Genomic DNA, 16,036 nt, shown 5'->3' with positions numbered 1-16,036 from the left:
GGAGGAAATGAAAGGATGATCAGGTGTTGCCAGATGTAATCAAAATTTGGTCCTCCTGGGTATTGCAAAGCACACAAAACGATGTTGTAGCTAATTAGGTGATATTGATCCCATATGCTGTATCTTGGTATTGCCTTGTAACACAAAGTGTACTCTGTTGTTTTTTGTCACCCAAATCTGTTGCTTCAAAGGCATTCTGTTGTTATGAGTCACAAAGCCATGATTCTAGTCCATATGAATGTAACAGAAATTATACCATTTCACCCAGTTCTCCATCTTGGTTGACAAAAGAAATCAGATAGTTTGCAATACAATCTCCAGACTTAATCCAGAATATAATTTCATCATGAGTATGGATATCTGGGATGGATGCAGGATTTGGCGGTAGGGGGTGTGTGAAAGTCACACAGGCCTACCATGGTTGTGACTGAGGTGAGAACATTTTGAGAATATGGACTACTAGGTGCCTGGAAATTGCACACATACTTCAAAAATTTTACCGGTAAAACAAATCAACAATACATACCCAACAGTTATTTTTCTTAATACAATTTAGGGGGGGGGTGGGGTTGGAATCTCACCATCGGTACCCCCCTGCATCTGCCCCAGGATATACACATATGCTCTCTAGTTTTAAAAAATATTACTTGCTTTATTGAATTGGGTTTCTCTATTTTCCTTGTAGGTTGTATCGAACCTTGAGACTCAGGAAACATTACTCTGTATAGCATACGTATTTGAAGTATCCACTAGCGAACACGGAGCTCAACACCATATCTACCGATTGGTCAAGGATTAAGTGCATCTAGTTTTCAGAGCTGGTTGTTAAGCAACCAAAGTTTTAAATCTTTATTCTACCCGGCAACTGATCAAATAGTCGGATAATGTGAAAAGAAAGTTTTTAAACAAAATTTAAATAAAAACAGTGTTGACTTGCAACTATATTAGCTGATGCCTCTGGCTTAAAGTGCTAGCTGTCAAATGATTCTCTATCACAAGAATAAACTCTTGCAAGTGTTCTGTGGTGTATTTCTTTGAGAAATCTGCTTTGCTGCAGTACATGCTTATATAAGCAGTTATATAAAAATTATTTTTTGGAAAATCTCCATTATGTACCTTGAGAGAAAGGTGCCCTCTATATCCCAGGAACATGTATTGTCAACCTCGCTCATTCAGGAAATGTACGCTCAGCCTCATACCCTAGAAGTAGCAGTGTCATTTATAAGAGGAGGTGGGTATCCTTTGATTTGCTTCCCTTGGGTCAGATGCTGAGGTCAACTCGATGTCAAGGGAATTTAGAAAGAATTGCCGCAGATGTTCAAAGCTGGACACATCTGGTGGATGGAGCAGATGGTGTGACCGCATCCTAATCTCTATCAAAACATGTTTCTTAATTGTCCCTTATCTCTACCAGATTCAGAATCATGCAATAGAAATTATATTGTTAGTGATAGGTGCTGACCTTAAGTGACCAATTAAATGACAGGCTAGTTGTCATGTGATTGTTTCATGTTAATATTATTGGTTAGTTCATTTCACAGCCAGGGTTCCATAGGTAGGAAGTCTGCTTTAAAAAGTTTGTGCCTTTAAACTGATAAGTTTAGCAAACCAACGTGTCCTATGTTGACAATAGGTTACAGTATCTAGTGTATTGATGTTGTAGGTGCCTATTTAAAACCCCGGTATATTCTTCAATAGTGCCTTGATTAAGAGAGAATGAAATTATTTGTTTTCTGTTGAGTAATAATAATCCAATCATTCTCATAATTTCTGTGAACCTTTGAGGGTATAAATTAAACTAAAAATGGGAACTTGCATAATTTTAAAATAATAGAACGTATCAATTTCCGTCCTTCTGATGACTTTCCCTTTACAAAACTTGGTTAACTTTGCTCAAATGTTTTCCAATTCACCTTGATTAAGAACCAGTGAAAAAAAGGACATGAAAAGTGCACAAAATCACTCCTTAAGCCGGCAGAAAAACCTTGGTTTTAGTTTATTTAAATTGCAAAATTGTATTTAAATATATCATTTTTTAATCAACTGGTCAAAATATCACTTAATACTTTATAATTCCCATCCAAATAAATTGGGATTTTCCCTATCATGTGATGTACTATTATTATATGATGTCCTAGTTCAGTGGTTTTGCGTGTTCTCAAATTTCTTTGAGACATGAAAAAGTTCCAATAATATTATAATATATTTACTATTTAAGAATAAGTTGCTCAAAGTTGATTTTCATTCCCAAAATAATAAAATGAATTATTTATTAATATTTAATATTAATAATAAAATATAGTGTAGTCATGGAGACAATTATAGATCAAAGTTTGCTAATGAAATAGTGATTGGTCTTATTGTATACTATTATTACCTGTTGCTAATGGTGTTCCCATAAGGCTGTCCAAGTGTCTTACCTGTGTGCCCCCACTGACATATACTGTACCGTAACCAATGATTGAGATGCAAGGTAGTAAATTATATACCCAATTATGCACGAATGTTAAACTAGTTTTTTGGATTATATTCCAAAAATGCATGTGGACAGCGAGAACGTAATGAGATAAGTTTATAGGATGTGTTTTTGTATTGTAAAAAGTGTAACATATCAACTATGTATTTAGGCTCCTACAGAAAAGAAACTTTTTAGATTTTTGTATTGATAATCTATGATAATGATAATTAAAATAATAATACAATGTTAGATAGTTATGAACAATCTTTCAGTAGGAAATTTCCCTATTTTTACAAAAAAAAAAGGAAACACGAGAAAACATACATAAATATTGATGTTTTATGAATTAAAAAAATGCTGGTACTTAAGTTTATTGAAAAGAACAATTTCCTACTCTGCCTTTGATTGTATTTTCTAATTATAGAGTCCTTCATTTAATGAATGTGATAATGCATTTATGTTATAAATGTGTTCAGTGAGAATATTGGGTAACATGGAACATGTAGAAAGTCTAGCATGAAAATGTGATGATCATAACATAAACTAGGAATGCTTAATAAAAAGTTAGTGAGAACTACAAAGTGAAAGAAATTGATTCCTTTACCCCACACTTTTAACTAATGATTATGCAATATTTTCAATCTGCTGTTTATGAGGTGTTCACTATCTAATTATGTAGTGTCAATCACCTAAGATGTTAATGTTACAATCCGAAACGACAGGTAGAATCCCAAGCGATCCATTCCTAATAACTATTCTATCCCAAATGTTTTACTTTCCACAATTATCAGTATTTGGTTACAAACAAAAAAAGAAACATTTAGACGCAACTTTTGTATTTTGATACTAGTCCCTTTATTCTGGGAGATTTATCATAAGCGATGAAAAAATGAAAGGTCCTTGGCTGAGAAATGGAGGAAGGAAAAAAACAATGTGGTGTGAATTTTGAATTTGCTCCTAAGTTATTGATTCATCTGTTTGTTTTTTCCATTCTAATTAAATGCCTTGTCCTCAGTAATATTGATTATTGTTAGATTCCATCAACAGAGTCAATATATATATTTCAAATATATATCTTTAAAAAAAGTACCTGATTAATTTGGAGTGATTGTTATAAGTACTGTAGTAGAGGAGCCTTTTTATCATAAGTTCAACTCAAAATTATCAAAGTTATGTTATGATATTTATTGAGCATTTTTAAACCAAATGCGGTCTTTCAAGATCATGTTAAAACAGCACAATTCATGTCTTTGTTTTTAATTCAGAAAATGAAGTAGAAAAAGACGAATGAATTTAACTGCTGGTACTGTAGATGCATGTGCCTGTTACTCCAAAAAGTGTTCCTTGCATGAAACTTTTTAAATAATTTCATTTTGTAAATATGTATCTAAGTTTTATTCTTTCGTTTTTATAATACAAGTGCTGTTTTATATGGTTAAGTCTGAGTTGGATCAAGTAGATATTTTGTGTTTCATACACAGCTGTATAAATAACAAATACGGTGAAAACTGCATAATAACACTCACAGGAGGTGAGTGTGAAGAAAAATGCTACACGGCTGTTGCTGTGACAAGTAAACTGGTTACTTAACTTTGTTTCCAAAACATTCAATTCCATGATATAGTCAAGCGGTTCAGATTTTGTCCGTTGCAAAATTAAGTTGGCGGGAAAAGGGGTCTGTAACAATCTTTATCTTTCCCATTTATTTCTATTTGGATTCATTTCTGATTTTGCCTTATGTACATTTACCATATTTAAATTCTTTCTCAAATACTGTACTACCATTTTTAGGTTATTATATACTCTACTAAATCATATGTATTTTGTTTTAAGGTATTTTTTGCAAATGTGTCATGGTTTTCTTTAAATCATCATCCATTTTAATCACTTATGAATTTCAAAATATCAAGGAACAGCCTTACATTTGATTCTTCTGAAATAACTTGCGCTAATTTCATGCATTTGTGTTAACTATGATTGTTTATATCAAATTCACTTTAGATTATCTAAAAATATAGTGGAGTTGAAATCTAAGGTGTGTATTCAGATCATATAAATATATTCATCTTTTCAGCCAACTACCTTGATACATGTACACATAAAAGTGTGTGTACATGCAAGTGGCATTTACATGCATAAAATTAAATATACATGTGAATCAAAAGTCTGCTCAATATTTTTTTAAATCAAAAAAATTTAGATTATAGAAAATATAATTTCTGTATTCAAAGTGTATTCTTAAACAATGTTTATTTTCATAATTGTTATTTTTGAGCTGCAGAATACTAATAATTTTATGATTTATGATAACTTAGTAGGTTTGTCATTATTCCATGCCTTATAAATTTTTAATTATTTTTAAAGTGTATCACAATCTCTGCTAAAAACAACAAAAAAGAAAATGTGTGCGTCTGTGATGATGTCATGCTGATGTTATCCAATGAAAAAGCATGTTATGAACAGTTAATAAGCTGGATACAAGTAGGGAAGTTTTGGCCCTCTCATGGGTATACCTTGACCATGGTTTGCTTGGAATAAAATCTGTATAAGAAACAAGTTTGTCACATTTGTCTTGCTTTCATGTTGTTGATTTGAGTGGTTCATGTTGTTGATTTGAGTTGTTAAGTGTGTGTGTGTGTGTGGTGTGGTGTGTGTGTGATGTTTGTGGGTGATGTCGTTTGTGCGGGACCCATATTCAACCTGTCAGTGATCCATCATTCAAATGCCAACATCATGAGTTTTCTTCAACCAATGATTAGATATAAGGAATCTTCTACCTCATAGTGGTGTTGCCCCCCCCCCCAACCATCTATAACCTTGATTGCCAGTTACTAATTGCTGAAATGGTAACAGACAATGAGGATTCAGCTAAGATGATAACAGTTTTGACTGACGGACGATTATTAGAAATGTTGGAAGATAAAGATAAAGATGTTTTTGTTTTAATTATTGCTGTACTGTAATACCTCGTACGTAAGATTTTATTTTCTACTACGAGATAATGACTCAAAATAATTTTAATGTCTTTGGCCGGACCAATTATTCTCATATTTTTATTACTTTAAATAATACATATACAGTACTTTTACCTATAAATTACTATATATTAATAATTTTTGCACCTCAATGTCATTTGAATGTTTCACCATGTACCGGTACGTGTTTTGAAGTGCACTATTAGTATGCATTTCAAGCTCCTGTTATGAATTAATTGAAAACTTTTTTTTAATCTTTGATTTTAGCAAAATTTGCTCAACTTTGCCCCAAACATGCAGAGCATGGGTAGGGTATATAGTCGCCCACTAGGAGGGAAATGGCTCTATTGGTTGCCAGATGCTATTTCCAGGCATCTAGGGTTGTTGTAAGGCTGTTGGCTCAGTATCCTTTCCTAGCCATTTGTAAACATAATATTTACATTGAAATAGCATTGTAAGGATCGTCTTAGAGTAGGAAATGTAGTAGTAAACTGTAAACAAGATATTAGATACAATAAATATAATGCAGGTAAAATTCCCCCCCCCCCCACAAGTCACCCCGGTATTTCTAATTTTTTTTTATAAAATAATAATTATATATTAAAAAGTGACTAAACTACATGGTAAAAACTACCCATTCCGAACACCGTCCCAGCATTTATGAGTGAACTTTCTATTGTTTTCCTTTGTTTATAAAGTAATGTATGTCTACTCAAATCAAGAAAATGCCATATAAGGGCACTTCCTGAAAAAGTATTTTATATTTGAAGTCGGAAAACATCGGTGTCGGTGAGGGAGTGATCTGGGGAAACGGGATCTTGTACTTCCCATCGAAAAAAAAATCGTAGCAAACACTATACTTCTACAGTCTCAGGGTGAAATTTCCTAGCATGGATTGTCGAGAAATTTGGATCTTCATATCTGGAAATCAATGGCGCCGTCACTGAGCATTACGTCCGATTGGGGCTGTGGGAGGGCCTGGTGGTGAGGTTTCGTCGGATCTCGCCATATTGTCGAAATCCAGTTTGCCGAATCACAGATTGTCTAGTCCATTTTGCCGAAATCCCATTTTGCCGAAACCCAGTTTGCCGAAAGTCAATTAAAAGCAGTGAAACATTAAAAACAGCATGACATTCGTGATGGAGTATAGACACCATAGATATCTATTTATTCATCCATCCGTAATTGGAAATTGTTCTTTTCCACTCTCAAAGAAAAAAGAAGAAAATTACATGATTTATCGGAAAAAAAAGAAACTCTTTTTCATGTCTATTGTTAAAGAGGCAAATTCCAGAATTGCGAAATTGAGAATTTAGAAGCCTTCTAATACGATCTCTGTTTATTGGTATATAACTGCTTATTGTAGTTTAATGATATTTTTGTCTTATTATGTAAATCAAACAATTTAGCTATCAGCAAAAGAGATAAAATGTCTTATAAGCATATTTATAATAAGTGTATAAAGTTTAATTAAGATAATAACATGTATATCTAAATGAAATAAATAAATAGATATCTACTATACACCCGAATCAAGGGGCTGACTATCGAGCGTCAGCGTCCCGGCATTAAAAAAAAATCCATGTGTTCGCGCTGGGAGGTTTTTTTTTTATACTGTACCACAATATTAGAAATTGACAATCAAAATAACGTTATATGGATAGGTAAATTATAAATTTTTGGTGCAGGACGATTTCGTTGAATAAACGCCCTGAGGCATTAAAAGTTTATTCGAGGGAAGTGTTTATTCGAGGCAGGCATTTATTTTTTTGTGTAAAAAGAGAGAACAGCTTAGCTCAGTCGGCTGATCTGGTGGTAGTCACTGTGTGTGCACTGAACCGTGGAGATCTCTAGGTTCCCGGTTCAATTCCCATCGCTGCCTCTCCTTGTGTTTCAGCTAGAACTTAAAGTTACGCAGTACACTTTTCGGAAAAGTGTAGGGGATTGTCTCCCGGTGTACTGCCCAATCACCACCAGAAGGACCCCACTGGAAATAAGTCTTCTTCTAGACTTTCGTGGGCTATCCTTGGCGTTTACACCGAATAAATCCAATCCAATCCAATCCCACGTTGATGAACCTTTACTGTATTTGTTTTTGCATTTTCTGTGGGTTGATATTGCCAAGTATGTAATTATATTCAATATACAGTTTTATATTTGTGTTTAAATTACTTTGGGGGCAAAGGTAATAATTTTCCCGGTTAGTAATTTATCATATCAACCCCCCACCCCACCCCATATAAAAAAAAACAATACGACATAGGGCTTATCTTATTTATAATATAGGCCACACACGTCATCATGGTTTTATTTATTACAAACATATTCTTTCACTATCAATACACATTGAGGCCCCTTTTTTAGGTAAAACGATCTATCTTAAATGTTCTTTCGATTTGAGTTGGGACTATTATGTGTTCAATTAACTTAGAAGGCAAAGGAGGACAAGCACAAGTTCTCACCCTCAAAAATAAAAAAAAAACCAATTTTTTTTTTTTTAGTTTAGGGCTTATGTTATGGCTACACACGTTTTTTTTTAAACTGAATATATAAGCACTTTCATTATGGCTTTATTTATTACAAATATATTCTTTCACCATTAGTTACACATTGAGGCCCTTCTTTTTGGTAAAACGACCTACCGGTATCTTAAATTTTCTTTCTTGAGTTTGGGACTATTATGTGTTTGCGCAAAAAATGTTTCTGTGTTTTTAATTTTAATTTCGTCGGAATTGATCAAAACTCCCTAAAATGTGCAATTTTAGAGGAAATTTGCCTAATTTAACAAGAAATGCGTGAAATTTGTGATTTTTAGGCACTTTCAGGGGGTGAAAATGGCATCTTAAAGGGGTGGAGAAAGATTTTCCACAGATGGACAATGTCCCCTTGTGTCCCCCGGTAGTTACGCCACTGCGGAGAATATTTGGCGGTTTAGATCAAAGGAGCTATGGACACTTTTTGAAGTGGAGAAGGGGTTGCAGGGTGTTGTGAGTCTGGTCATTATGATATCTTCCTTTTTATTCTTGTTTTTATTTTTCTCTTCTTTTTTTTCTTATCCTTTTTCCTTTCCTTTCCTTTTCCCTTCTTTCTCTTTTCCTCCCTCTCCCCTCTTTCTTTTCTCTTATTACCCAGCCCGGTACGACGGCTTGATCATCCCAGTAAAAACCGTCAGTGGCGGGGGAGAACAGTCATTAAAGTCATTAAAAAATACTTCAGAAGTCGGGAAATTTCATTGTCCCACTGAATGTAATTCTACTGGAGAAAAACATTAGTATAAAGTGGAATGATGTTTCCATTAGATCTATTTACAGTCAAGGAGGAGTTTATTCGAGGAAAAAATATGCGGCCACGGGGTGTTTTCGAAAGAGGCGTTTATTCCAAATGAGGCTCTAGAAAGCGGAGCGTTTACACGGGTACAAAATAGGGAATGTAAATATGGCTCTTCCCTGATCCACCCATCATGTTTTCAAAAGCACAATATGCTGTATTTTGTACGATGGCGACGGAAAATGATTCGGCAAGCTGGGTTTCTGCAAACTAGGTTGTCATGATTTAAGTGAACTGGATTCGGCAAACCGGGTTTCGGCAAGAGGCCATTAATTCGGCAATCATGGGTTTCGGCAAACTGGTCGGATACCGTTTCGGCCCAAGTGCTAGACCAATAAGGAGTGAGGGCTGAACTAATAATTTGTAGGTTTAGTCTGGTAGAGTACTACTGTCCTTGGCAGCAATTTTCCTTCAGATACCTCGTTGGTTGTGCACCTGTCTCATAATATCCAAATTATGGTAGAAGCAAGCGTGTATGTGAACTACCGGAACTGTGTCGTAGACACGTCGTCGCAAAAACATCTTCTGAAATATTTAATTTTGGAATGGTGTTTCTTCTAAGAAAATATTCAAAAAAGTAAGTAGAGAGTGTACCATACTGCAGTTGTGCAAGCCTGTTTGCCTTCAAAGTGTTAGATTTAATTGCGGTATCCAAATTGTTGTGTTGTTGTTCAGGCCTACGTTTTCAGACTGGAGACTGTGCTCTAAATTTTTTTTTTGAGTTATTTTCATACAATGGCATTAAACCGGAATATCTGAGTGAAAATGTAAACAACAGTAAAAAACAGAGCTAAAGATTTGTTGTTGCGTAATGACATGGTCGTAGGCACATGTTTTTGCAACATACATTCAAAATGTAAATCTAAGTACTCTTTAAAAGTAGGCTAAGTGAAATTCATTTTAATTAATTTATTAAAGTGTAATATTATTTATATAGTGACTTAAAAACGATCCTTTGGTCGTAAAATGCGTTTTTACGATTTAAATAGGCCGATAACAATCGCATAAAAATATACATTCGTAAAAATGCAGCATAAAGTGGCCGTTAATTTTCTCAAACTCTTGGTGTATTTACACAGTTTAATATTATTTCCTGCATTGTGTATTCTATACAGAATATGTATGTATGTATGTATGTATGTATGTATGTATGTATGTATGTATGTATGTATGTATGTATGTATGTATGTATGTATGTATGTATGTATGTATGTATGTATGTATGTATGTATGTATGTATGTATGTATGTATGTATGTATGTATGTATGTATGTATGTATGTATGTATGTATGTATGTATGTATGTATGTATGTATGTATGTATGTATGTATGTATGTATGTATGTATGTATGTATGTATGTATGTATGTATGTATGTATGTATGTATGTATGTATGTATGTATGTATGTATGTATGTATGAAAGCAAGTATCTTAAGCCTGTCTCTTATACACATCTAGATGTGTATAAGAGACAGGGGCGATACAGGGGTCCGATGGAGTATTGGTTCAAATGTTAAGATTTAATATTCGCTTTTTTTACACAAAAAAAAAAAAAATGTGTGTATTCCGTACATTTTTGACTGTCTTAAAATTTGGACCTTTTTCGATTTGGGGTGGGATGTTGGGAAGCGTGCTCACCCACTCATATTAAAATAACGCTATATTAACATGTACACTTCACATAATGTATTAAATCAATCAAACAATCAATTTTATTTTCTGAATTTTGATTCCTATACCTCATGAATGAATGTCATAAATTTTCCAAAAAGTGTTTTTAATCTAATAAGATTTATACTTAATTAGGCCTAACTACACAGATGCCAAAATGAAAATGGTTTGAATGTATTTTTTCACTAGTTCAATGTCTTTTATTACAGTGTCTCAGGTTAAATCTACCGATCCATCTATAAGTGCGAAGTCGATGTACAATTATTGTCAGAGCGGAACACGATGTGTGTTAAATTGCCGGAACACAAGATGCTATCAATAGCCGGATTTATGTGGTCTTAATTCTACAAATAATCGCGCGCGGATATTTATTAGGATATATCACTGGATCGCCGGAATTGAATCAAATTTGCCAATTATGTTTCTTATACAACGAACAAGTAATTCTCCAACGATATTACATACTTAAATATAATTAGGCCTAAGCATAATATATATTATATTATATAAAACTAGAATCTTTATATTATATTTATATTACGTTTATATAGTTCTGACGTAACATTTCCGAGTATGTGTAAGAAATAAAAGTAAATTGTATATTTATAAAACATCATTGTGTGTACTTCCTTTGCCGTAATTGTATTAATAATAATATTATATATTTCATGATTATTAATCAGTCGGCCTATATAATCGAATTAAATATATTACAATCACTTCGATTATAGCACTATTACAGGCTACTATATCTTATAAACACTCTATCCAAATATATTCACATGACACCAACAAATTACAAAACTTTTCAGAGCAAGGTGCTGTCCAATTTTACAAAACAGGAAATGACGTCGGTCGCTAGGCTACAGCTCATGCATATTCAGTGACACCTGTGCTCATTAGACTAACAATAAAAACTTTTAGCTCAGTTTTGACAAAATCGACCAAAAAGATTTTATTGTTAGTCTAATTAGAACAGGTGTCACTGAATATTCATGATTATGCATGAGCTTGTTGCTTAGCAACCACGTCATTTCCGGTTTCACGTTTTTGTTGAGGGTGTCCTCGAAAGAATTGCTAGTTTAATAGATAAAGTAGCACATACTGATGAAGCAATTCTTCACATTTGGTATAAGCTTATTATAATAAGGATATTTTAGTTATTGAATTTATTACAGTAAACATAGACATTAAATAAGATGAGAAGAAATGCACAATTCCATTTTGATATTTATTTTCAAGCATTGAAATAAAGTTGTGATATAATTATATATACATTTTATAATATACTGTAGGCCTATATTATGTACATCCGGCACAAATTAATAAATCTGATTTTAATCCTCAAAATGTTATATCTTATTATCTTACATGTCTATATTCTTTAAAACAAACGGGTTACTTTCTCTATTAATAAGATAAACATTAGCAGTAATAATACAATATTAATAAACATAAAGCCTATAAGAATTACTACATATTGCTAACATTTATATTTGAGATTATTGCAGAGGAAACATTTAAAAAATTAAATTTACACTATATTTTAATTAATTTCAATCCAGAATTTCTTGCCCGGAAAGCCCAGCTGGCAGGAAGCTTGATGAGTGACACAATTTTTGGCTATCTATGAATAATTGGTAAGTTCTATTGCCCTTTCACGATTGAGTCCGAACATTCTATCCTGATAGTTGTGGCTTCTTTGTCTACATCACTGGAATAGAAAAATATTGAGAAAAGATTTGAAAATAGAGAAAGAATTATAATGGAGTACAGTATCATCAAAACATAATATATTAATAAATACAGAGGCAGAGCCAGTGGTTTAAAGTAGAGGAGCCCACGGGGAGGGACTTTGCCAGATGAAGGGTTCCCGTCACCTCAGCCCTACCATAGTTGGGGCTGAGGTAAGAAATTTTTCGATTATGGCACCTGTAAATGGCCAGAAATGCCACTCTCAGGTTTTAAATTTGAATATAATTTTCTTTTTTTTCTCCAATTTTTACCGTACCATTAAAATATATTTAGGGTGGTTGGGGAAGGGCCTGCTGACACACCCCTCCCCGGGAGCACCCCAACCTCAACATTATCGTATTTAGTTATCGCAATGGACAATGTGGCTGATACAACATAATAGTACTCCACAATTTTTTTTATCAGCATTACCATATTAAATATCAATTATTTATAGTATCATCATACCACGGAATGATGTTAGGATTATTAAATACATGGGATTGGGTAGGTCTAGTAAATCGCAATAGCACAAACAAATTATGTTAGTATTCCGACTGTCATGGGTAAATAAAATTTATAAAAAGTGTACTATATATATATATATAGATTCATAAATACAGTATATTCAAACGATAAACATAATACTATAACTATAATCTTCATACAAACATTTTCCATGATATAATACTTTTTGATTGATTGATTGAATTTATTAGATGCTCAACATGCATAAGCAAGATAAAAAATGGATTGAGATCAAGAAAATTACCGTAATGAGCATCAGGAACGCCAATTAGGCCGGAGTCCAGCCCATTTCCAATGAGGTCCAATTTAAATGGCACCGTCTGTCTTGAGCTGAAAGATAAACAAATTAATTCCACAACTGAATAATTATATTTAAGTAAGTTACAAAATTACAATTAAATATATGAATGACAAAATTGTTTTCCTGTCAATTAACAGACAATTGAATTATACCAGTGCTATATTCTTATTTATACATAACTCTATAGACTGTCGATTTAAGGATTTTGTAGTAAAATGTTCGTAAAATCAGGAAAAATGTTGATAGGGGTCCAACAATTCTGATCGGGGTCTACAACAAAGGGTTGTTCAGGGTTCCAGGATAAAATCAATGGGGTGAGGTTCATAGGGAGAAATCTTACGGTACATGTTCGCCCATGTGATTTTTGACCACAATTGGATTCGCTATTAAAACATATTTGTTTGGATCAGCAAATTAATGTCCTAGAGTCGGACGAGGGAGTTGATGTTAGTTTATAAGTTATGGTAACTCGGATTACATGAGCAACGCTAATTGCGTTTCAAGTTAAAAATAATGTTTATATTACAGCAACATGTGCTACTGGGGCCCAGACTCGGGATTTATCAATCTCAGCTTAGAATGTCTCAAGTCAAAAATGTTAATATGTCCCTAAAGCAAGTATCTTAAGCTGATTTATCAAACAATCTTAGCAAAATCGTAGCTTATTAGATGGCGCTGCGTACAGTCGACTTTTTATTTTTAAGCTGCGCATGAGCTAAGCAATATTGATAAATTTGACGTAAGCAAAAAATAAATGGACTTCGGATTTCTAGTTTGATAAATCTGGCCCCAGCTATACCAACTTATGCGGAGTATATAAGGACAGGCTGAGGTTATTTAATTTATTCCCTTTGGAGGTCAGAAGATATGTTAGCCGTCTTTTACTTTTTAATAAATATTTCTCCTCTAATTGCCATACAAACTTGGATTATCCTTGTTTTTTTAATCCCATGATCCCTCTAATTAAGGACTATATTGTTTACAAAAATCAAATACGAATCTACAATGAAAACAAGGAACGGAAGTTAACAAGCCCCAAGCTGTAATTACAGTAAATAACGTTTTCAGCCAGTTTCAGGTCTTTGGTGGTTTTAGATGGTTTTAGCGAGTCACTAGGAATGTATGTTGTTGAATGGAATTCAGCATGTCAGTGAATGCTTCTGTCGAGGAAATTGTCAATGCCTTCAATGCGGCTGCCTAACGAACGTAGTAAAAATAATAACCATAGAATGATGACAGAATTCCTATTTAACTAGTGAATTAACGATGCAAAATGTTCAATACTGTACTCACAATTGTTATTAATTATAAAGTCTACTTCGTAGTCCATTGAGTAATGCATTGTTTATATGTAAAACGCCACCTGGAGTAGTATAAAAAAACAATTATTCTTTTTCTAATGCGCCATTCCTTTATGACGATGACGATGATGAGGGTGATGATGATGATAATAATAATAATAGTAATAATATTGATAATAATAATAATAATAATAATAATAATAATAACAATAATAATAATAACAATAACAATAATAATAATAATGATGATGATGATGATGATGATAATGATGATGGTGGTGATTATGATGATATTAAGGATGATGATGATGATGATGGAGGTGATGATGTTGTCGATAATTATTATTATTATTATGTTATGATTGTAGGATAAGAATCGACTGTTATGTGACCATTAATGGTCAAGCCGGCCCTAATTACTTGCAATCTAAATTTATCACCCTTTAAAGTGAGGGATGCATGTGCTATTTCCCAGCAGAAGAGCCATTTCTTCAACCATGGTGTTGTGTCCGCCCCTTGAGGGTACCGTAGTGGTTGTACTAGTTACCAGGGCGCAGATCATGGGAGACACGTCCCCCCACATATTTTTAAGGGGGTTTGGTCCCTCTAACTTTTCGATCACAATGTAATTTCATAAGTAAAGAAGATGCCTGAAAGTTGTTGAAATGAATAAAAATGACCCAGGTTTTAACGAAAGAGCGCTGTACAGCCAAAGTAGAGTTCTGTACATCTTCTTATAGCAAGATTCCGGTATCCCTGCCCACTAACATCTGAATTATCTGTAACACACGACTCGAGTGCGCGTGCCTTTATTATAATTTGAGAAGTATGAGAACAAGTATATTGGTTTTCGGCACAGAAAGTAGGTAAATCATAAAGTAAATGCATCAAAGACAATTCAGTTTTATTTTATATGGTACAATACAGAGGTTAATTAGATCTCTATCTTTGCCGAAAATTGCAGATAAGAGATCATGGTGATGTGATGATGATGAATTTTACTATAGCAAAGAATATAATATTCTTTGATAAGAGTGTCATTCCGGCCATCTTGAGGTATTATTCATCAACCATGATGAGGCTGAGGTGGATGTGGACTAACGGCTTTGAAGTAAGTAAAGTAAAGTGAATACATAAAAAAGACAATGTTTTAAAGGTTTTTTTTCTATGGTAGGCCTACATCATGCATATTATTTAGATATCTATGGTTGCGGAAAATCAATAATAAAAGATCATGAGAAATTTGTTGGCACATACAAATGATCTGTAGCCGAAAATCGATGATAAATGTACATCAGAAATTTGTTGGCGCTTCATTTTGACTATAATGGTGATGTTATGATGAACTTTACTATATTTTCTGCCACCTAGTATTTCCTAAACTTTTCGAACCTCAACCCAACCATGGCTTGCGGGCTGAGGTGGGTATGACTATCCCCCATCGCGCTCTTATAATGGCCGGACCACTTGCAAAATGCTTCCGACGGTTATGAGATGAGCTTATGTTCTGGAATGAATCACAACATTTTGAAAAAAAAAAAAAAAAGGGTATAGCTTATGGTATTTTCAACACTGCCATTTTCTGGTTGTGTTCTGTTCTGTGGCACCTATAGATCATACAAAAGTGTTCTGGGGCACCTACACACCATACAAATGTAAGAATCGCCACAAAACAACTAGGTGAAAAATAGCCCAAAAAACGCATATATAATGAAAAAAAAAACATTCAAACACATAAA

At 33.6% G+C, this 16,036-nt stretch overlaps 1 protein-coding gene and 1 long non-coding RNA gene across 4 annotated transcripts in view; one reads left to right on the top strand and one right to left on the bottom strand.

The window, feature by feature from the left end:
* The window catches only part of LOC117105103 (transcriptional enhancer factor TEF-1-like), a 48,398-nt gene extending 43,384 nt beyond the window's left edge, over window positions 1-5,014 (top strand). For 2 of the 3 annotated variants that reach the window (XM_033246150.1, XM_033246151.1), the window contains exon 13: window positions 686-822. In XM_033246150.1, coding sequence (XP_033102041.1) covers window positions 686-799 — 114 coding nt within the window. In that variant the 3' untranslated portion in view covers window positions 800-822. Of the gene's footprint in view, window positions 1-685 lie in introns of all 3 variants that reach the window. The other variant, XM_033246149.1, reaches the window with a different exon arrangement.
* A 6,636-nt stretch (window positions 5,015-11,650) lies between these two features.
* On the bottom strand, window positions 11,651-14,402 carry LOC117105086. Its single transcript, XR_004444852.1, has 3 exons — window positions 14,290-14,402; window positions 12,940-13,025; window positions 11,651-12,147 (listed from the first exon to the last, which is right to left on the bottom strand). It is a non-coding gene; the product is annotated as an uncharacterized LOC117105086 (long non-coding RNA).
* Window positions 14,403-16,036: the final 1,634 nt, after the last annotated feature.

This window comes from Anneissia japonica, unplaced genomic scaffold (assembly GCF_011630105.1).
Source record: "Anneissia japonica isolate Jap-2015-1 unplaced genomic scaffold, ASM1163010v1 scaffold287834_len5846547_cov211, whole genome shotgun sequence".
Classification (NCBI taxonomy): Eukaryota; Metazoa; Echinodermata; class Crinoidea; order Comatulida; family Comatulidae; genus Anneissia; species Anneissia japonica.
The sequence above is the reverse complement of the archived record's forward strand: the minus strand, read 5'-3'. Positions and strand labels throughout refer to the sequence as shown.